This window comes from Euphorbia lathyris, chromosome 6, assembly GCF_963576675.1.
Source record: "Euphorbia lathyris chromosome 6, ddEupLath1.1, whole genome shotgun sequence".
NCBI classification, from domain to species: Eukaryota; Viridiplantae; Streptophyta; class Magnoliopsida; order Malpighiales; family Euphorbiaceae; genus Euphorbia; species Euphorbia lathyris.
Window position 1 is genome coordinate 87,632,557 of NC_088915.1, and position 24,162 is coordinate 87,656,718.

General features: G+C 35.3%; 1 protein-coding gene across 1 annotated transcript; it reads right to left on the minus strand.

The window, feature by feature from the left end:
* Positions 1–3,395: 3,395 nt before the first annotated feature.
* LOC136233416 (probable beta-1,3-galactosyltransferase 2) lies at positions 3,396–16,332 on the minus strand. The gene is made up of 10 exons (XM_066023063.1): positions 15,909–16,332; positions 10,048–10,093; positions 8,641–8,675; positions 8,304–8,549; positions 6,354–6,426; positions 5,758–5,881; positions 5,536–5,623; positions 4,584–4,709; positions 4,388–4,497; positions 3,396–3,850 (listed from the first exon to the last, which is right to left on the minus strand). The coding sequence occupies exons 1-10, from the start codon at positions 16,028–16,030 to the stop codon at positions 3,699–3,701; spliced, it is 1,122 nt and encodes a 373-aa protein (XP_065879135.1). The 5' UTR covers positions 16,031–16,332; the 3' UTR covers positions 3,396–3,698.
* Between the last annotated feature and the right edge of the window lie 7,830 nt (positions 16,333–24,162).

The following is a 24,162-nucleotide window of genomic DNA, read 5'->3' on the forward strand; positions in this document are numbered from 1 at the left end:
TATTTCGATGTATTTTTTCTCCTCTAGGAGGAAAAATAACAAAAATACGAGATATATGTGCGGTTCAATCAAGTCATAGTTTATGTCATTGCTAGTTTCGGTGTATTTTTTCTCCTGTAGGAGACAAAATAACAAAAATACGAGATACGGGTACTAGTTTCGGTGTATTTTTTCTCCTGTAGGAGAAAAAATAACAAAAATATGAGATATGGGTACGGTTCAATCAAGTTGTTTCTTTATCTTAGTTTATGTTAATGCTAGTTCGGGAGGAGAAAAAATAACGAAAATATGAGATGCGGTTCAATCAGGCCGTTTCTTTATCTTAATTTATGGCATTGCTAGTTTGATATATATTTTTTCTCTAGGAGAAAAAATAGCGAAAATACGAGATACTGGTACGGTTCGATCAAGTTGTTTTCGTTATCTTAATTTATGGCATTGCTAGTTTGATATATATTTTTTTCTGTAGGAGAAAAAATAGCGAAAATACGAGATATGGGTGCGGTTCGATCAAATTATTTCTTCATAGTTTATGTTATTGCTAGTTCGGGTTATTTTTTCTCCCATAGGAGAAAAACAAACCAAAATACGAAATGCAGGTGCCGGTGCCGGTGCAGTTCGATCAAGTTGTTTCCTTATCGTAGTTTATGTTATTGCTAGTTCGGTATATTTTTTCTCTTGTCGGAGAAAAATAAGAAAAGTACGAGATATTGGTGCGGTTCAATCGGAGAACTTTACTCTTTGTTTAGAGTTATTTTGTTTGATTGAGCCGTGCCAATATCACGTATGCGTGAAACTTCCTTTCTTTATTTTCCGAATTCAATAAATTGTTATTATTTATTCTTAATTTTATTTTATTTAATATGTTAACTATATATTGATACAAAATGATTCCATTTCATTCGCATATATGTTTGATTAACTCGGTTTTATTTTTCCTGCTTAGCGCATTATCAACGACATTGGGGCCTTATCAATCAAATTCGGCTAGAAAATCTTGCCAACGGGCTTGTCTGGGGCTAAGCTAGCACACTTCTTTTGAGTTGAAATTAGCTCGTGGCAACATTATCCGTCATTATCACAAATCTACTACCGAGGAGATATATAGTGACGCCTTTTGATATATGTCGTTTATCTGGCTTGTAACAATACACCGCATATGGCAACATCCGAAACATCTATGTGTACTTCGAATGGCATCTCGAGCTTCTCAAAAGCTTCTTGGCATCCTTGAGTCCAATGCGACACGGGGCTGCTATGGGCGAATATCCGTTAATAAATCGTCGGTAATAGTTCGCAAGGCCAACGACGATCATAATTCGAGCATTTTACTAGGAAGTTGCCCCCATTCTTTTAATAATTTTCGAGCATTTAGTGATTATATTGTATATTTTTTGTGATTAATTGCAGAAACTACATTTTATATATTTTTCCAGCTGTTTGATCAACTAAAGAAATTGGAATTTGTATTAATTTAGTACATATTAATTAAAAATTATGAAGTATTCTTTTAGCGAGCGCTTTCTCTAAACAGCTATAATGGATTTCTCTAACCTCTAAAGGACGGATAATAAACCGGATCTATCAATAAATAAATCAACAGATTTAAGCTTACCTCTTGTAATGCAGATCCGTTGAACAGCAGTAGAAGTAATCAACCTTGGTTCCGTATCACCGATCTAGGAGGTTACTAAAATGAAGAAGCAATCTCCGTTATTCCACGAACTAAGAATGCTACCCGAGAACAGAAAGGGGACATCGGCTAGGGAGAGGGAACATAGTGAAAGTTGTCTTGTGCAGTATCTCTCAATATGTGTTATTAAGTTATAGGCGGACCATTTAAGTAAATAGGCCAGAACCCGTTTACTCCATTTATTCTACATTTAGTTATGATTTGGTACATTATATATATAAAAAAAAAAATTGAGAATGAAATTTTATTAAAAGAAAAAAAAAATCATGATTAATCAATTTTTTTTATTTTCAGGTAGGTGGAGAGGAGACAATAATTTTTTCTCTACAATTGATTGTTCCTTCTGCCCAATACTACATTTTGTTATTAATTATTCTCTCTCTTTTATTATTATTCTTTTGACAAACTTAATTAGTTGGCCCGGTCCGGTCTGGTCACTGCGACCCCTTTGTAAGGAGACACCTTTCTGCTGAAGTTACGAGACTATTTTACCGAATTCTTTAAAAAGAGTGGTCTCGCCCCAAAATATTCTCTACCTACCCAATTGTGTAGGTTTCGGTATAAGTACATTCGAGCTTTCCCCGAGACTCGGTTCGTGGTGTCTAGTAGGGTGATCAAAATTGACTAATAACCGTTAACCAAACCGAAACCAAAACCAAAATTGTAATTTGGTTTGGTTCAGTTTGAAAATGGAGTAGTTTGGTTTTCAGTGATCGTTAGTTATTTAAAAATAAAATCAATATAACTGAAAACAAAAAACGGAACCGAATTATGTATATAATATGAAAATGTTTTCTAAATTGTATATATACATTTTTTTTATTTTTCCTAGTTATTTAATATATTTACTGCTAATATACTACTATTTTTTTATCATTATAATTTTATTTACTTATTATAATAAAAAATTTGGTGGATCATCAGTTAGTAATCGAACCAAACCGATAAAATTCGTTTCTCTTATTTCAATTATTAAGCTTATTCGGTTCGGTTTTAATTTTAAGAGAGATTTCAGTATGAATTACACCATGGCCATTGAACTTCACTCATTGTCACGGGGTAAATTACACCCATGGCCACTAAACTTTATCCATTTTAATATATGGTCACTGAACTTCAATTCTTAACGGTATAACCACTGAACTTTACAGTTTTTAACACTTCTTGCCACTCAACTCTAACTAACTCCTCAAAATGACCGTTAACAACCTTAAAATGAAAATATTCAAGAATTAAAATTGTTCAGAACGACATTTACCATGAAATTGCGTTTTTTATTTTCCAAAATCACCTTTTTTGGACCATTCTCTCTCTAAAAATTCACTCTCCCTCTCCTAATCAAACAACACATGAATAATATCAAAAAGAAAATTTTCAAGAATTAAAGTTCCTTAGAATATCATTAACTCTTTGAATTTTTATTTTAAGACCGTCAATGGTCGTTTTGAAGTGTCGAGTGACCATCGGTGTTAAAAAGCGTAAAATTCAGTAGCCATACTATTAAGAATTTAAGTTCAGCGGCCGCAATGTTAAAATGGGTAAAGTTCAGTGGCCATGGGTGTAATTTACCCCATTTTCACAATATGAATTTTGATGTCATAAATGATACTTTTGATGTGTTAATTGAAATTTAGTAGTCATAATATTAAAAAGTGTAAAATTGAGTAACTTTTATGTTCGTTTTGAAATTTAGTAAGGCATATTAGTGATTTGATTTACAGTATGAATTAACAAGAAGTGTTTATAAGCTAAAGAATTACAATTTATTATGTTTAGGACCATAATTTTTTGATCCTCCAACAGTTCAAAAAATTGCATTTTACTCCCTCCCTCTCTTTCTATACCCTTTTTCTTATTTTTTTTTCTCTATTGTATGATCTTATTATAAACTGATATTACATACATTTTATCCCATGAATCCACAGGACATCTATACCTCAACCTTATTCATTTATCTTCCTCGGTACGGAAGCCAAAAAATACGACGAACGAATCAATCTAATCTCTACCATAAGCTTGAAGACCATAAAGCATTCTTGTCTTCACCGCAGCGCTCGTGGACTTCCATCATCCTCTCGACGGACTTGCAAACCCCGCTGCATTTCCAATCGAAAGAAGCCACACAGACGTTGCCTAGCTGAGCCTTCCACTCGCAATCTGCACGCGCAAATTACAGCAACATTGGTGTCAATGCCATCGGACTCTATCTGACTAGTAGCCGTTTAGGCTCAAACGTTTTGGTCGAAAATCGAATCCTGATACTATTTGTCTGTATGAAACCCGCAGTCTAATACAAAAAATTCCAAATTCACTCACGTATCAAGATGTTAGGTATCGATAACAATCTATACTATTTCGGGCTGGAAAAAGGGGACGGTCCATTGAGTCGAGGAATGTGATTCCTCCCGGATAGGATCGATACATGTCTGTATAAGCAGATCATAGCCTGAGTTTGGACAATAACCAAAACTAAGTATCGCAAGAAGGTTATATGTTCGTGTCTTACGTTAAAGTTCATGTCTGCAGCACACGACGCATTCCGAATTCACCTGGCCGGGTACCGCAACATAAGCTTAACTATGTGATTTCAGTATGCAGCACATGACTTGTTATACAGACAAATAGTATCAGGACTCGATTTTCGACCAAAACGTTTGAGCCGCTAAATAGTATTAGGACTTAAACCGGACGTACCTGGCGGGGTACCGCAACATAATCTTCTATCATCGATATGCTCCACGTCTAATCCAATTAACCAAGATCCAATAGAAACATCTTCATTTGCAAATTTATGAAGTACATGTCTAAGATAAGCGCAATAAGATCAAATTAGAAAGAAAAAAAAAAAGGTTAATTTGCAATTTCATTCAATAGAAGGCTCGAAACTTACTGATTTATTGATATGTAGGTTGCCAAATCCTTCGATATGGCGTAAAGTTGTCCTGTAGCGTGACGGAAATACTTATTTCCGGCCTCTCCAAACTTCCAAAACTCTGGTTCATGATATTTCACTCCTCTATTTCATTCAAAAGTAAGATAATAATACATAATAACGAACAAAACCGGGGTAAATTACACCAATGGTACCTGAACTTTACCCTAGTTCACACTTAGGTACCTAGATTACATTTTGTCCAAAAAATATACCTGAAGTAACGATGAACGGACAATTTAGTATATTTTACCGGTCAATGACCGGTCAACGCGAGTTTTACGAGTTAATTACATCAATGCACCTAAACTTTACCACAATTCATACTTTGGTACCTGGATTTTATTTTGTACTCAAAATATAAGTAAAGTAAAGGCGACTGAACAATTTAGCAAATTTGATCGGTTAATGATTGGTCACCGTGAGTTTGAGCATTTTAAACTAAACATTGGAACTCACCATACACTCAGTTAACATAAAATTAAAATACTGCCCTTTAGTTAAATGGTAGTATTGTAATTTTATGTTAACTCAGTATATGATGGGTCTCAATTTTTAATGTAAAATGGTCAAACTCGAGTTTACCGGTTACTGATCGTTCAAATGTACTAAATTGTTGAGTCATTTTTACTTGAGGTGTATTTTTTGGAAAAAATGAATCTAGGTACCAAAGTGTGAATTAAGGTAAAGTTCAGGTACCATTAGTATAATTTACTCGCCAAACTCGCATTGACCCGTCATTGATCGGTAAAATATACTAAATTGTCCGGTCATCGTTACTTAAGGTATATTTTTAGGACAAAATGTAATTTAGGTACCAAAGTGTGAACTATGTAAAGTTCAGGTACCATTGGTGTAATTTACTCCTAAAACCGAGCTCAAAAGAAAAAAAAAAACCAGCTGAGCGTACTTTCTAGCAAGTACAGGACCGGACTTCATGCAGCCGATATAAACTCGTGGTTTCATACGATGTCCCGCAAGAGCCGTTCCAAGTGTTGCTGTGGTCAATTTGAGCATTTAGACTTGTAAGACACGAGTATTTCAGCACAAATGCGGTTGCTTAATGAATAAGGACATACTCTTTCAGCATTTTACCTATAATGAACATTAACATAATCATCGATTCGTTTACCTAAGTTCACATGAACATCGTCATCGACTTTAACATAAAATTCAGCATCCCATAAATCGAACGCAGTAGTAAAATATGCCTTCGTCTTGGCTGATAATTCCATGTAGCCTTCAACGTGTTGTTGCTGCTCACATAGAACAAAAAACCGAAACTGATGATATTTTCTTTCAACATATCTTCGGGTAAATTACATACGTAGTGTATAATCTATCTTATTTCACAGTTTGTGGTACAACCTTCAATTTTGCAGATAAATCTGTACCTCCCACTAGAGTGTAATGCAGGTAAGTATGACCGGTCAACGTGAAGTCAACGCGCCACGTCAACAATTTTGACTTTTAGAGAGGTCAACTTGCTGACGTGGCGCGTTGACCAGTCATAATTACCGGCTGTACACTTTAGTGAGAGATCACCAAAAGGTTAGTACAGTCTTGTGTGCAAATTTGAAGGTCGTACACCAAAGTGTGAAATAGCGCAAAAGTTGTACACCATGTATGTAATTTACCCACGTATCTTTACACAGTCAAAATGTAAATCCAAATTGAAAGACTAGGAGGTTATTCGAATAAATAGAAGCGAAAGGTTAAGAAGATTACAAGCCTCAAGAAATCCCCGTGTGCCATTTCCTCTGCTTCGATAGCTTTGTCGAGAATGCCACCAGCTGTTGAACTTCAGACGAAAATGGGATTGATAAGGTTATAAATCCATGGAAATATGCTACAAGATTACGGTGTTTACTGTTTTCTGTAATGTGAGAACTAACTGAATGCAAGCTCCGTTGAAATAAATTTCATCTATGTTGCAAGGAAACTCCGTTTGAGTAGCGTTTCCGCATTTTGTGTCCGTTTCAGAAAAGGAAACTCCTGGAAACCAGTACAACACGTTTCCGGGCACATTTCAGTAAATATTGAAAATAGGAAACTCGTTTCTGGTTTAGGAAACTGTTTCCGCCGGCAAACACGATCCAATTCCAATTCCAACTATGATTCTAGCTAATTGAGACTTCTTATTTCGCTGTAACTTCTTCATTGATAATAAAATCTATTCCTCAATTTCTAATTATTTCTATTTCCCGCTCACCATTGTCATCGTCCGTAGAGTATAAATACAAATTTTTTTTGGCTTAATACATCAAAAGCCCCTGAACTTGTCCAAAAAGATTGATTGGCCCCTCAACTTACATAGTGTCTCATTAGCCCCCTCAATTTGTTTAAAATAACCTATTGGCCACCTGAATTTGTTTAAAATAACCTATTGGCCCCTGAACTTGCTTATAGTGATCCATTTGCCCCCTGAACTTGTTTAAAGTGACCTACATTGCAATTCGTGATTTTAAGTCTTTAAAACAAATTAACTTTTTATTTTGTAACTTTTTATGACGTCTTTGTAGATTTAAGGACTTAATCATGACCGTTTAAGCAAGTTTAGGGGGCTAACGAGACACCAATCTTTTTAGACAAGTTCAGAGGGCTTTTGATGTATTCAGCCAATTCTTTTACTATTATACTTTTAGTATTTATAAATATATCCCTATATTTTTAATATTTACACGTATACGTTTCCTATGTTTTTTAGAAATAATGTTTCCCGGTATCCGTTTCCATTTCCGTTTTTGTGTCCATTTCCGTGCAACATACGATAATGTCAATCCTAAAGCGAAAAGCTACAGTAATATGTGCATAATGAACTGCATCATATGATGCATACAAATAAATCAACTTTAAGTCGGTATGCCTCATCTAATAGATCGTTTTTTAGTATGTTATTCGGTAGCTGTTGTTATTATTGCTAATTTTCTTTCCAAAAGAGCTATCAGCAGCCGTTTTTCAATCCTATCTGAACATTTTATATCTACTATTTGGAGTGAAAAAAAAGAGCTACAAAAAGGAGAACCGAACATGCACTTAGAATCACATTCAACAAGCTATTGTGCAAACAGCATATTTCGTCCCTAAATTAGCATTTGTTTCATGAAATGTTTTCACTAATATCATTAGGGTTGTAACCGAGCCGAGCCAAGCCGAGCTCTAGCCTGCTCATGCTCGACTCGTTAGAAAATTGACGAGCTCGAGCTCAACATCCTGTTCGTGAGCTGCTCGCGAGCTTGCTTGCGAGCAACTCGTTAATTCTATTCATTTGAAATTTCTTTAACACAAAACTACATAGTTTTGAAACCTACGAAACTAAAGTTTACACACGAGCCAAGCTTGCTCACTAGCGTGTTCATAAACATTATAATCGAGCTTGTTGATGAACTTATAATTGAGCATGCTCGCGAGTTTTCGAGCCTGCTCACGAGTTTTTGAGCCGAGCTTGAGCACTAGCCTGCTTGCTAGTTTTCGAGCCGAGTTTCGCCGTGCTCAAGCTCGACTGTTTATAAATCGAGCCGAAAACGGTCGATCTTTTATCGAGCCGAACGCCGAGCTGCTCATGAGCGGCTCGACTCATTTACAGCCCTAAATATCATTGCATCAGTTTCAATTTTACTAATATAAAATCATCAACAACAGCAACACAAAACATGAGGGAGGCAACAAAAACCTCACCTGTGACCAATGACAAAGCGGATGATAATCCCCCTTTCTTCCTCCAGTTTCTTCATTTTCTCGCCTTGGGGCATCCAAGTCGCACGAACTGAGTCTCTTCGCTTCCTGCTGCTAAAAGCTGTATTAATTCCTATGACCATAAAGTATTTTCTTCTTGTTGGAGGAGATTCATTCGACAAAGATAAATGCGCGGCCTTAGCAGCTTCCAATTTCATCTCCAATGCCGAAATCTTGGTATCTAGTGTCCTGTAATCCGTATACAACAACGTAACTTCCTGTTTAGATCAAGAGGTTCTCATTTATAGGAAGTGTCTCACTAAAAGCCTTTGATACTTGCCGTGGATTGTAATCGTGTTTATGGCTAGAAATCTTCTGCAAAAGCCAATTTGGCAAAATAATTTAACAAACACTTCATTAGAAGCCTATAACAGGCATAGGTAGATGCATACAATTGTGAAAGAAACGTTAGCCGCTAGTCGGGCGGTTAGGGCCCTTGGGACGGATCGGGGATTAATCGGATTTGTAATTTTGTATTTTCTTATATAAATGCAATTAAAATATGTATTATACTATCTAAAAATAATAATATATAATGATTTAGTATTCAAAACATGTATATTTGTAACATATATCCTTAAAAACTTGTAAAAAAACATCTGAACAACAATATCACTGAAACAACTAAAAAGGGCGGCCTGGTCGCACTACGCGTCCCCGCTGAGCGAGGGTCCGGGGAGGGGTCCCACCACAAGGGTGTACTGGGGCAAGCCTTCCCCTGCCAATTTATTTGGCAAGAGGCCGCTCCTAAGACTCGAACCCGTGACCTCTTGGTCACACGACAACAACATTTACTGTTGCGCCAAGGCTCCACTGAAACAACTAAAACAAGTAAAAAGTAATGTTTATAAGTAGCAGTAGGGTAAATAATTTATTAGTCCCCACCTTTTTACGTAACACATTGTTTAGTCCCATTATTTTAAAAAACATATTATAAGATCCCTATGTTTTGCCAATATTAACCCTTTGGTCCTTTTATCTATTTTTCTTAGATTTCAGGATAGTCATATTACAATATAATATAAAATGACCATGTTTGTCTATCTGTTTATGCCAAATATAACAGTTAAAAGTCTAAAAAAATAGATAAAAGGACCAAAGGGTTAATATTGGCAAAACATATAGCTCTTATAATGTGTTTTCCAAAATAGAGGACTAAACAGTGTGTTAGGTAAAAAGTGGGGGACTAATAAATTATTTACTCTAAGTAATATAATTAACCGAAAACTGTGAAACAATGTCCTTAAAGTCTTCAACCATATCATGAAAATAAGCTATCTGAAAATAATAAACATAATTCACCAAAAACCACGCGACAATGTTAAAAAATGAATTATATTAAAACAAAAAAATCAAAATAATAATGACAAAAAAAAGTTTTTTGTGTTGATCGCCGCCCAAACGGCCCCTATGCAGCTTCCAGGTAGCCAAAAAACGCCCAAGGGGCCAAGGCAGAAAAAATCAAAACGAATTCTCGATTTTTAGCGCCTAAGCGCTCCAGGCGGCCTTGTTTTTTAAGGCTTATCAGAGCCTTGTATTCAATGTTGGGTCACATGAATATTTGCTTTACGCTCCGTATGGTTATGAGGATGGGGTACATGTTAGATTTCTCATGTTACTTAATTAGGAAGCTATATGGCTCCTAATGTTATTCTGTTACTTAAATAACGGGCAGATAGAAACTTACGAGCTTCAGATTACAATCTGCAGACTCTTGTGGCACTGTCCATATCCTGATACATGATTTCAATTAATACAATAGGCATGTACGAGAAGCAAGCGATTCCAAATACGTTAAGAAATTGCAAGCTTGAAAAAATGCAGCATTAACCAATTTATCAGAAGTTTACTAAATGTTCAGTGCAAAAACAAAATAAAAATAAGTGATCTCGGGACAAACAAGCACTGGCGAAACATAGGATGAATCGGCTTACTTACAGCAGCAGAGAAGCAAATGCAGAACTTACCGTTTTGCTGTCAAATTGCATAGGTGAGAAAACTATGGGAAGCAGGGGTGAGTACGGTTCGGTACAATTCGGTGATTTGAAAATCTCTAGAATTGTCTCTGCTAAAGTCAACGGTACAATTCGGTTCGGTCCTAATGAAAAAGTCAACGGTTCAATCCGGTTCTGGATTTATTTATTTTCAGATATTTGGTCCGGTTCTAGAATATTAGGAATTTGAAAATCTCCAGAATTGTACCTAACTAAGTCAACGGTACAATTCAGTTCGGTCCTATAGAAAAAGTCAACAGTTCAATCCAATTCTGGATCTTTTTTTTCGGGTATTCAGTCCGGTTCAAGAATCTCTGAGATCCACGCTCAGCCGTAATGGCAAGCAACAACAGGAAGTTTAGATGATTGCATTGGTGAAACTTTGTATTTTTAGTGATTTGAAAATCAATTTAGATGATCGAATAGGTGAAATCGGAAAAGCTATTTTCTGACAACTTGAACATCATTGGCTGCAAAGAGAACACTTTGAGGATGCTTCAGTAAAGAGTGTCGCCGAGACCCCAAGTTGGTATAAGGACTACCATAAGGTATAGCCACTCTTCGACGTAAGGATCACCACCACCTCTTGCCCAGTGAATTGACATGTGGCTTAAGTGATTCATCCGGATTTATCGGGATGAAGAGGCGAGCATCTTGCCTTGCAGCAAAGAAGCGGGATGTCTCCATAGGAAAATAATCCTATGGACACTATGGAGCCGTCGCGTTCATAGTGCCACACCTACAAGGATTAAGCACTTGCTTAAGTAATTCATCCTAATTCATCGGGAACTAAGAGGCGGGCATGGGCATCTTGCCTTGGGGCAAAGAAGTGGGATGTCTCCACGAGAAAAGAACCTACTATGGAGCCGTCGGGCCCATAGTGCCGCACCTACGAGGATTGAGCACTTGCTTAAGTGATTCGTCCTAATTCATCGAACACTAAGAGGCGTGCATCTTGACTTGGGGTAGAGAAGCGGGATGTCTCCACAGGGAAAAACCCTATGGACACTATAGAGTTGTTGGGCTCATAGTGCCACATCTACAAGGATTCAACACATGCTTAAGTAATTCATCCTAATTCATCGAGGACTAAGAGGCGGACATCTTGCCTTTGGGAAGGGAAGTGGAATGTCTCCATAGAAAAAGAACATTACGGACACTCTGGAGCCGTCGGGCCCATACTGCCGCACCTAAGAGGATCGAGCATTTGCTTAAGTGATTCATCCTAATTCATTGAGAACTAAGAGGTAGAGGCGGACACCTTGCCTTGGGGTGGAGAAGCCGGATGTCTCCACAAGGAAAGAACCCTAAGGACACTAGAGAGCTGTCGGACCTATAGTGCTGCATCTACGAGGATTCCTCTTGCCTTGGGGCAGAGAAGCGGGATGTCTCCACAAGGAAAGAACCCTAAGGACACTATAGAGCCGACGGACCTATAGTGCCGCATCTACGAGGATTGAACACTTAAGTGATTCGTCCTAATTAATCGATGACTGGGAGGCGGACAATCTTGCCTTGGGGCAAAGAAGCGGAATGTCTCCACACGGAAAGAACCCTAAGGACGCTATAGAGCCATATCTACAAGGATTCAACACTTGCTTAAGTGATTCATCCTAATTCATCGAGGACTAAGAGGTGGACGTCTTGCCTTGGGGGCAGAGAAGCGGAATGGCTATGGAAACTATGGAGCCGTCGGAGCCATAGTGCAACACCTACAAGGATTGAGGTTTTATACACAAGGGAATCTTACGGGATAGTATCCAGCATATATACTAATATTCAGCTATACTCTCGAAGTAGGACTTGACAGAATACTTATAAAGGAGAAATCCACTCAGTATCGGTTAACTAGCCGTTAACTTTGAAAAGTATCGGCACCACACGGGGACTTTAGCTAGTCCAAGTTCATCCCCGTGCCACAATGCAGAACGTAGAATATATACTTACAGGCTATGTTGCACGGACACAAACATAGAAACATACATGCACACGGAAACGGACAAGGGAAACCTTATTTCTAAAACATAAACTTCATAAAATAGCCTTCAAATGAAAATGGACACACGATACGGACATGGCACAGACACAAAACGCGGAAGCGCTGCTAAAGAGAATGTGTCCGTGCAACATAGCTTACAGGTTATATATAGCTTCTATTCCAAAAGTTTAAATAGTGTCGGTGGAGACAAAATAGCTCAAAAAAACTCCTAAAAATCAGCATTCAACTCCACAAAACCTCAATTCACTAATTGCAAGAACATCAAATTAGTCATAAATCATTACTGCATTTGGGATTAAACCCGAAAAAGGAAAAGTCAGGTTAAAATTTGAAAAAAAGGGGGAAATCTATGGTTCATCAACACCAAAGAAAAGTATCAATCTTTAGATGGTTAATCCACACCTATTTGATTCAAATGCATCAAATAATCATTACAAGCACATTGAAGTAACAGTAAAGTCACTATATGGAGCCGTCAGGTCAATAATGCCGCACCTACGAGAATTGAACACTTGCTTAAGTGATTCATCCTAATTCATCGACAACTAAGGGCAGAGAAGCGGATGTCTATGGACACTATGGAGCCGTCAAGGCCAAAGTGCCACACCTACAAGAATTGAGGTTTTATACACAAGAGAATCTTACGGGATAGTATTCAGAATATATGCTTAGGTGCGGCTATACTCTCCAAGTAGGACTTGAGAAACCACTTGTAAAGGAGAAATCCTCTCAGTATCGGTTGGCTGGCCGTTAACTTTGAAAAGTCTCAGCACCACACGGGGACTTTAGCTAGCCCAAGTTTATCCCCGTGACACAATGCAAGAATGTAGAATATATACTTACAAGCTATGTTGCATGGACACAAACATAGAAACATACGTGCACATGGAAACGGACAAGGGAAACGTTATTTCTAAAACATAACCTTCATAAAATAGCCTTCAAACGAAAATGCACATGGACACGGAAAACCTTATTCCTAAAACATAAACTTCATAAAGTAGCCTTCAAACGAAAATGGACAAGGACATGATAGGGACACGCACAGACACAAAACGCGGCTAAGGAGAAATGGAAACAGGAAACGAAACAGAAACGGATACCAGGAAACATTATTTCTAAGAAAAATTAGCTCGGAAAAACATAATGGAAACGGACATGAAAGGCGGAAACCCTAATGAGAAGAGGCTTACAGGTTATATCATCTATTCCAAAAGTTTAAATAGTGTCGGTGGAAACAAAATAGCTAAAGAAACTCCTAAAAATGCATCATTCAACTCCACAAAACCTCAATTCAATAATTGCAGAGAAGAACATCAAATTAGCCATAAAACATTACTGTTGTTCATTGCAATTGGGATTAAAAATTGAAAAAAAAGGGGAAAAAATCTAAGGTTCATCGACACCAAAAAAAGTATCAATCTTTATATGGTTAATCCACACCCATTTCATTCAAACTCATCAAATAATCATTGCAATCACATTGAAGCAACTATAAAGTAAGTAAATTCAAAGAGAAGCAACAAAAACCCAGTAATAAAAAACAAAAAAACACCTGTTAGTGAAGAACAATCCAACAAAGAAGCACATTGAGCACTTGCTTAAGTCATTCGTCCTAATTCGTGGGGGACTATGATATATTAATCTCTGACACACACCCACACACAAATACCCCTTGGGCTTGCACCATGAGTTTTTAATTCCACAAATTAATGAGGTTGCCAGGACTCAAACCTTCGACCGTTTGGTCCAAGAGGCTCTGATACCATATCATGGAACCAATTGAACTAAAAGCTCGAGCTGATAGTTAAGGCCCAATCGTACATCTTATATTAATCTCTGACAGAGGTTTTATACACAAGGGAATCTTACAGGATCGTACTCTGCATATATACTAAGATTCAGGTATACTCTCGAAGTAGACTTGACAGAATACTTATAAAGGAGAAATCCGCTCAGTATCGGTTGGCTGGCCGTTAACTTTGAAAAGTCTCGGCACCACACGGGTACTTTAGCTAGCCCAAGTTTATCGCCGTTACACAATTCAAGAATGTATAGTATATAATTACATGCTATGTTGCACGGACACAGACATAGACAAGGGAAACATTATTTCTAAAGCATAACCTTCATAAAATAGCCTTCAAACGAAAATGGACGCAGGCAGACATGATACGGACAGCGGAAAGACTGCTAAAGAGAAGTATCCTTGCAACATAGCTTATTCCAAAAGTTTCAATAGTGTCGGTGGAAACAAAATAGCTAAAAAAACTCCTAAAAATGCAGCATTCAACTCCACAAAACCTCAAAATTCAATAATTGCAGAGAAGAACATCAAATTATCCATAAAACATTACTGCTGTTCATTGCAATTGGGATTAAAAATTGAAAAAAGGGGGAAAAATCTAAGGTTCATCATCACCAAAAAAGTACCAATTTTTAGATGATTAATCAACACCCATTTGATTCAATTGCATCATATAATCATTGCAACCACAATGAAGTAACTATAAAGTAAGTAAATTCAGAGAGAAGCAACAAAAACCCAGTAATAAAAAAAAAAAAAAAAAACCACCTGTTAGTGAAGAGCAATCCAGCAAAGAAGCACATTGAGCACTTGCTTAAGTCATTCGTCCTAATTCACCGGCCACCACACGGGCACTTTGGGTACCCCAAGTTTATCCCCGTGACACAAAGCAAGAATGTCACGGACACAAACATAATGTCATGGAATCGATTGAACTAAAAGCTCGAGCTAATAGTTAAGGCACACCCCCACACGCAAATGCCCCATGGGCTTGTACAGACCCATCCCGCCATGTGTTTTTAATTCCACAAATTAATGAGGTTGCCAAAACTTGAACCCTCGAACGTTTGGTCCTAGAGACATGGAACCGATTGAACTAAAAGCTCGAGCTGATAGTTAAGACCCAATCAAATATCTCATATTAATTAATCTCTGACACATAGAAACCGATTGAACTAAAAGCTCGAGCTGATAGTTAAGGCCCAATCATATATCTCATATTAATTAATCTCTGACACATAGAAACGGACATGGACACGGAAACGGGCACCGAAAACGTTATTTCTAAAACATAACCTTCAAACAGAAATGGAAATGGACACAAAATGCGGAAATGCTGCTAAAGAGAAGTGTCTTTGCAACATAGCTTACAGGTTATATGATCTATTCCAAAAGTTTCAATAGTGTCGGTGGAGACAAAATAGCTAAAAAAACTCCAAAAAATGCTGCATTCAACTCCACAAAACCTCAATTCAATAATTGCATACAAGAACATCAAATTAGTCATAAATCATTACTGCATTTGGGATTAAACCCGAAAATGGAAAAGTCAGGTCAAAAATTGAAAAAAGGGGGAAAAAATCTATTGTTCATCCACACCAAAAAATTACCAATCTTCAGATGATTAATCAACACCCATTTGATTCAATTGCATCATATAATCATTACAAGCACATTGAAGCAACTATAAAGTAAGTAAATTCAAAGAGAAGCAACAAAAACCCAGTAATAAAAGATAAAAAGAACACCTGTTAGTGAAGAACAATCCAGCAAAGAAGCTTCCAAGACAGAGAAAAAGAGCCAAATTCCTAGGCATAGAAGCTCCTCCTCCGCCACTTACTCTACTCTTAATTGACATTTTCTTTTCCATTTTAATCAAATGATGGAGGAAAGAAAATCAAAACCCAGAATTGGAATCATTTGCAACAGACAAAGAGAGAGAGAGATGGAGTAGTAAAAAGACCCACTAACCAATTTCTAATCTGTAAACCTCAAAATTACTTAACCGTGAGAATTGAATTGAAAAACTGTTCATGAAATCAAATCCTCGCCATTGAAATGTATTAGTTTTGTGTTTAGGACATTGATTTCGTTTTTATTAACAGTAGCAGAGTTGGTTTCATCATGGGTAGTGGGAATTGGGTCTGATGTAATTGTTTTGGGTTTTAATCAGTGGATTTGGGCCTAATTAATTACAGAAAGACTTGAAATTTAGTAACATTAATAGTTTGTTGGGGGTGAAAGTTGGAAAACTGAAATGAAAACAACATGTTGATTTTAACGTTATTTATAGTAGAATAAAGGTTAATGCTCCTCCAACCCCTTAACTTGTTCAAATTGGTCATTTTATCCTTCCAACTCATCAAATGTCCTATTTACTTTCTTAACTCTATAAAAATGGTATTTTTTACCCCTTGACTTATCCAAATTGGTCATTTTACCCCTCCACAACTCATCGAATGTCCTATTTACCCTCATAACTCCATAAAAGTGATATTTCTCACCCCTTATGATCCTATTGACCCCTTAACTCCATAAAAATGGTATTTCTTACCCCTTATAATGCAAAATTAATAAGACTTATTCAAATGAGTATAAAAATATATTTTTTTAATATCAACTTTTTATTTTGTTTTAATTTGATAATTATATCGATCCTTCATGTATTTATTACAATAATATTGTATTACAATAATTAGATAATCAAAATTTAACTAGCAAAAAATGTGGAAAGAAAAAGAATAAATAAAAGATACAAATAACAAGAACATTAATATAAACAAGTTAAATACATTATATGTAGGGATAAGGTACCAAAATAGGCCTATGGTTTTTTATGAAGTATCAATTTAGGTTCCATGTACAAAATAACACAAATATAGGTTTAACGTTTAAAAAATGTATCAATTTAGGACTCGATAACGGATTGTGAGGGGTGAGAAATACTACTTTTATGGAGTTAAGGGGGTAAATATGACATTTGATGAGTTGGAGGAGTGAAATGACCAATTTGGACAAGTTAAGGGGGCTGGAGAAGCACTAGGCCTAGAATAAATTACAAAACTGGCCCACTTGAGTGACTCGTTTATATATTTAGACTCATTACAGTGTTTCTTTTTAAACTAGACACTATCAGTATATATAGGCTTAATACATCATTTGCCTCCTGAACTTTTTCAAAAAGCTTGATTGACCCCCTGAACTTTCAAAGTGTCTCGATAGTCCCCTGAACTTGCATAAAATATTCAGTTAGCCCTTTAAACTTACATAAAATGTAATCAATCGATCATTCGGTTGAAAAAAAGTAAGTTAAATACGAAATATATATTCCACGTGTCGTAGAATGTTATTATATAATTCAAGAATAGAGTAAAAATGAAATTATTTCTTGCTCAACTATAAACCTTGTATTCTCTAATATTACAACCGCAATACCCCGATCTTGATTGTTTTACTTTTTTTAAGACGCGTGCAATACATTTTTCGCATTTAACTTACTTTTTACAACCAAGTGATTAATTGATTACATTTTACGCAAGTTTAGGGAGCTAACTGAACATTTTATGTAAGTTCGGGGAGCTATCGAGACATTTTAAAAGTTCAGGGAGCCAATTAAACTTTACGGACAAGTTTAGAGGGCAAATGATGTATTACGCCTTATTTTTATTAATAAAGACGACATGTAGAAATATGAGAGAATATAAACAATAATTTTAAATATTCATATCATGTTGTGTCATCTTTGAGTCAGAATGTCAACCATCATCACCCAAAAATGTGCGTCAATTTTGTGTTAATCCAAAAACGAAAAATTATCTACTAAGCTAAATCCAAACAGTAAAATTATGTGTCGTGTAACCAGATTATATATATATATATATATATATATATATATATATATATATTCACCTCTACTTAAGGGTTTAAAAACGTGTTTAATATATTAAAAACACGTCTTACTAATATACCTCAATCACTCCTTCTAACGTAAAATTTAGTTCGTTCTTCCACCGTTATCCTTTCGGTCTATTTCTTGCGTACGTTCACACTAATGGTTTCAGTAAGTTGGGCCTAATGCATATAAATGGATGTGGCCTGCTCTTATAGCATTTCTAGTCAATTTCAATTTAAAGTATGAAACAAGCTCTTTTAAAAAAATAAAAATAATAATGGATAATAACAAAAATATTTTTGTTATAGTAGTTAGGCTTAATATGTGATAACTTATTATCTAAATGGGTCCCGTGTTTCGACCATGACGTCGTATCCGAGCGTATAAAACAATAAGCAAGTCAGACGGGGTTGGAGTCTGGCAAACCTGCTCCGATGTCTAAGTCAGTTTATGATCAATGATCGAATGGAATGGAATGGACTAGTTTAGAGATAGTAGTTAACGTACCGAACCTTATGTCTATACCTGTATATTTACAGTGCATGGTTAGGTTTAACGTTTGTCGCATTCTTAGGAATCCTTACAAGTTTAGGATTCTGTATCTAAGGATTCCAGATCCTAAGAGGAATCTTTTATCTTGTAGGATTCTAGAAGGCCATTTGATGTGTTGAGGTTTGGAGCCTTTGGTGATTGGTGATGAGTCGCCGCTTGTTTGGGTTTGGACCGCATCAATGGGTTTCTGTCATGCCGAGGTCATTTGGGTTTGTTACGCGTGGGTCTAAGTTGTAACAAGGGTGGTGATGACGTCATGCGTATGATATTGTTTAGCCTAATATCAATATGCAACATCATGATCGTAACATCAGGTAGATATCATCCATTTTGCTCTAAATATAACACATTGGGCGTCATGGATTTAAAACGCGTCTGTATGTATTGGATTCTCACCTTACTAATAACCCACAATCACTCTCTCCATTTCAGATGTGAGATTGAGTTCATTCATGCCCTCACCGCCATCTCTTAACGCCGCTCCTTGCTCATACCTTCTACTCCGGTACCGACCACTCAGGATCAGGTCGTTAGAGGCCCACTAGCTTCCGTCTGGTTCATCCATGAACTACACATCGTAAACTAGATCGATTTCATTATATATGCATCTCATTATTATTCATCATATATAAAAATAGAACTAGCTATGCGATTGATGCGAAATGCGAGAACAAAAAAACCAGTAATTTTTAATGATATTAAAAATTGATCCAATTTGTTAACGTTAGGTAGAAAATTGTTCTTGGTTATCAACGTTATGAGTAAAATAGTACAATTTTAGATATTAAAGATGAAATTTCACTTGACCGTTAATGTTAAAGGTATTACACTTTATATATTTTTACATAAAAATATAAAAAAGTTAGAAATAAACATTAACTTGATTCCAAGAAATTAACTAATTTGTAAGTACTTCAGCAATCAGACAAAATGTAAACAGTAAAAAAGTGGGATGGGATGTTGCCAAATTTGCTTTAATTACACCGACTACAATAAATATCGATAAATGAATATTAGATAAATTAATAATTTTGATTAAATAATAATTTTCTACGGTCCTGATTTGGATTAATAGAATAAAATAATAATCTCGCTAAATGCATAAGATAATAATTTTTTAAAAAAATTCTTGAGATTTATTGAAAATATAAAATAACAATTCATTAAATATGTATGAAAATAAAAATTGTATATAATTAAAAAAGTAAAGCATTCATAAATAATTTTTATTTCAGATTTTAAAGTACGTGAAATAATTTTTGTTTCAAATTTTATTAAATACGTATAAAAAATTACTTGAAACAATTCACAGCACTTCATATTCTAATATACATTTTAATCTGGGAATGCGGAATAGTGATCCGGGGCTCCGTCGGGGAGATATTGCCTTCTCGTGGGCCGGCTCTGCGCGGGGATCGGTCCCTACGGATACTCCGAAGATTAAGACAGTTAGTTATTCTTAGAGAGCTTTCTAGGCTAGTGTGAATGAAGTAGAGAAAATAAGAAAGAGTTACCCGCCCCTTCCTCCTTGAATGGGTTATTTATACCGGACAGTCCTGGGCCTAGGGGCCATCTGCCACTTGGTCGCATGATGGGCCGCCCTTGGGCCTTAGTGTGGTAATCCGAATCACATTTTATTTTGAATCACGTCAATCCAAGATTAATAAACTTCTTTTTGACAAGATTAACAAACTTAGATACAATGCATCATCATTAATTAATTGTTTATTTTTTTTCTTAGTTACCTAAAAAAAATTAATTGTTTAATTTAATAAATATAATGTAAAAAATAAAAATATTCTATAAAGTAATACATATTAATTTATCGATAAGTTAATAAATATTCATTTATCGATAAATTAATTAATAATTTTCCAGATCCCAAGAATATTCATTTATAGAGGTTTATTGTATCTAAAACTGACTTTATCACCATACGGTAATTGAAATGGATAAAAAGAAGATATGAGGTATTTGAGCATGTATGTTTGTTTGTGGAAAAATATTTTTATGATTTTCCAGTATTTGTTTGCTTAGGAAAATAAGTTAATGGAAAATTTTATGTTAGGTAAAAGAAAAATATAGGAAGAAAGCGATAAAAATGTTTTATCCATTTGAAAAGAGTATAATATATTTCTAATCCTTTTAGAACTATATTCCATATTTTTTTACTCTAATGAAACAGAAATCACCCACCACTTCTTCCCGTCTCTGTTGTAGCCAAACTGTTAGAAATCTTAAGATTTCATCATAATATTAGATAAACATTAATTGCCCAGATGTTCGAATAAGATGATTTTCACAAACACTTAATAATAGTCAGAAGAGCGTACATTGATCCATGACAATTATAATTGAGTTCTTCTGGAATCACAAGAATTGTGTTTCTCTCACTTGAACCCTTTAGACTTTACAGATTTTCTAGATGGAGAGAAAATCACTTTTAGATAGGTTAGAGAGAGGGCCAATTCTGATGCGTGTTCAATAAATATACCTTCCATCAAGGTATCTCTTTATTCATAAGGTACCTTTTCGTTTATGAACCAATAGGATTCAGTGTACTTTTTCATTAATCAATCAATATGATTGATCATACCCTTACATGAACTGACCAATAGGATTTATTGTTTTATTTTATCAAACATTTAGTATATAATATACTAGGACCATATTTTAACTTAATGTAAATTATGGAAAATCCAACATTCTCCCACTTGGTCCGTGTGAAATTATATATACATTTTAATAACAAACATAAGGCGCGTATTAAAATAAATCCATTACCATACTGGTCACAACATAAAGTTATTGTTAAGCAATAAGACTAATAAGGATCATAGCGGTTCTATGTCAGTTTATCGGCATAGTCCCTTCCATGTATCACAATATAAATCTAATACTTAAAATGAACTATAATAAGGCTTTTTCATGATGGTCCAATAATAATGTCTTTCTTAGAGACTATATCCTGTTTAATTCCCTTAATGCATTCATGTATATATACTATTCATAAGAAACAGGATTCATAAAAATTTATATCAGAAACAATATGTAAATAAGCTCAGAGTGTCAAATACATTATAATATAAGATATAATTATAACATCATTAGTGATATCCGATAATCCCCATTCTTTCAACATGTTCACTAAATACCTTAGGGGATAATCCTTTTGTCAACGGATCTGTAACTATAATATTTCTGCTAATATGTTCGATTGACACTCTTTGTTTCTGAACTACTTCTTTAACAACACTGTATTTGATTTCCGTATGTTTAGCACCTTGACAATACTTGTCGTTTTAGAAAAGAAGATTGCTGCAAAATTGTCACAATAAATTTTCAGCGGCTTGGCAATCCTATCGACAATTTCAAGTCCTGAAATAAAGTTCTGCAACCATAATACATGAATCGTGGCCTCAAATCATGCCACGAATTCAACCTCCATAGTGGATGTAGCAATTATTCAACCTCCATACCTCAAAAAATATTTTTTTCAACAAAAAAAAAAATAATTTACATAATATTTTTTGGCAAACAAATTGGACCTCAATATTAATAAGTTTGATTAATTTTAAATATCATACGAAAAAATTAAATATTATATTTACGTCTATGGAACAATTGTATATTAGTTGGTTGGGAAAATAAGAGTTTTACGTTTTTTGCTTTTTTAAAATAGGTTTAGGGATGAAAGATCTTTAAGGTAGATAGAATGTTCGGGTGCTTAAAAAAATCTATCAAACATGGCAGAATACGTAATAAGAATCCGGACAAAATGAGTCGGGCAAGATGTCATATGTGTACAATTATCTTTGGTTTGTTACTGATAAATAATAATATATCGTGCAAGTAGGGATATATGTAAAGGTGTTAGGGTAAATTTCATGAATGGTGTACAACTTTTACCTCATTTCACACTTTGGTGTACAACCTTCAATTTGTCTCAGTAATATGTACGAACTTATAGGTGACCTCCCACTTTAGTGTATAACATGTAAAAATGACCGGTCAATGTCTGGTCCACGTGCCACCTCAACATTTTTTATCTACTCATTTAAAAAAGTGGGACCCACTTCTTATACAATTACTAAAATACAATTCTTCCTTTTGAAATTACTCAAATACCCTTATTCTTGATCCACACCATTCTCTCCATCTTTCCCTTTCTCTCTCTAAGTCCTCTCTCTCACTTCTCTCTCTAAAAAACTTTCAATCTCTCTGAATTATTTGGAAGGGCAAGATTTGTGAGAGTGAGTCAAAACTGTTCATTCATAGGGAATTGAGGTGAAACACCTATGGCATCACTGCTTGATTGGTATGAAGGCTGTGGCGATATAGAAGGTCTTGATTCGGTATAACTCATTTCGTTAAAGTTTCTAGACTAGAAACTGAACTCGATTGAAGAATTAATCAAAGAATACGCAGATTATAATTTCTATAACAGCAACCTAACTATCAATCTATAACAGCAACCTAATTTAATCAAAGAATACGCATATTATAATTTCTAGCAAAGAGATAGAAAAAAGAAAAAGAATATCAAAATTTCTTCACCCTGTCTCTTTCCTACAGATCAACAAATCCAGATAGCGATTAATAACAATAACAGAAAAGTATTTGGGGGTAAATAGAACTTATTTGGCCAAAGTAATGATAGATTAAGAAGAGAATATATGTACAGGAGGTTTTGATCAGAGATTAAAGAGAAGAAAAAATTGTAATTAAACCCTTAATGATAATTATCAAAGTTTAGAGCTTAATATATACAACCCTTCTATCTACGCCTAATCCCCTATTTCTATTTGTATTGATTTTTTTTAGAGAGAGAATTTAGAGAGAGAGGACTTAGAGAGAGAAAGGGAAAGATGGAGAGAGGGGTTATAAAGAAGGGGATAAGGGTATTTTAGTATTTTCAAAAGGAAGAAGGGTATTTTAGTAATTGTATAAGAAATGGGTCCCACTTTTTAAATGGGTAGATAAAAAATGCTGAGGTGGCGTGTTGACCAGTCGTTGACTGGTCATTTTTACCTGCTATACACCAAAGTGGAAGGTCACCTATAAGTTCGTACATATTACTGAGACAAATTGAAGGTTGTACACCAAAGTGTGAAATTGGGCAAAGGTTGTACACCATTCATGAAATTTACCCAAAGGTGTTAAGGAGGTTTGAACACCTATTTGTTTCTGAAAAATGAGAAAAATTCTATAGAATTTGTTCCTCAACTTATAAAATGTTTCATGTTGAACTTGTTTAAAGTGACATACTAACTTCTTAAAATTGTTTAAAATGACTTAATGGCCTCCTAAAGTTGTTTAGAATGATATATTCGTCTCCTAAACTTGCATAAAGTGGCATACTATTCAATTTGTCGAAGTTCGCTCATGTTCTGGCACGTGGAGATAAGGAGTTAATCATGACACTTTATCCAAGTTCAGTTAGAGCTGTAAATGAGTCAAACCGTTCATGAGCGGCTTGACATTCGACTCGATAAAAGCTCGACCGTGTTCAGCTTGATTTATAAATGAGCCAAGATTGAGCAAGCAAAACACATCTC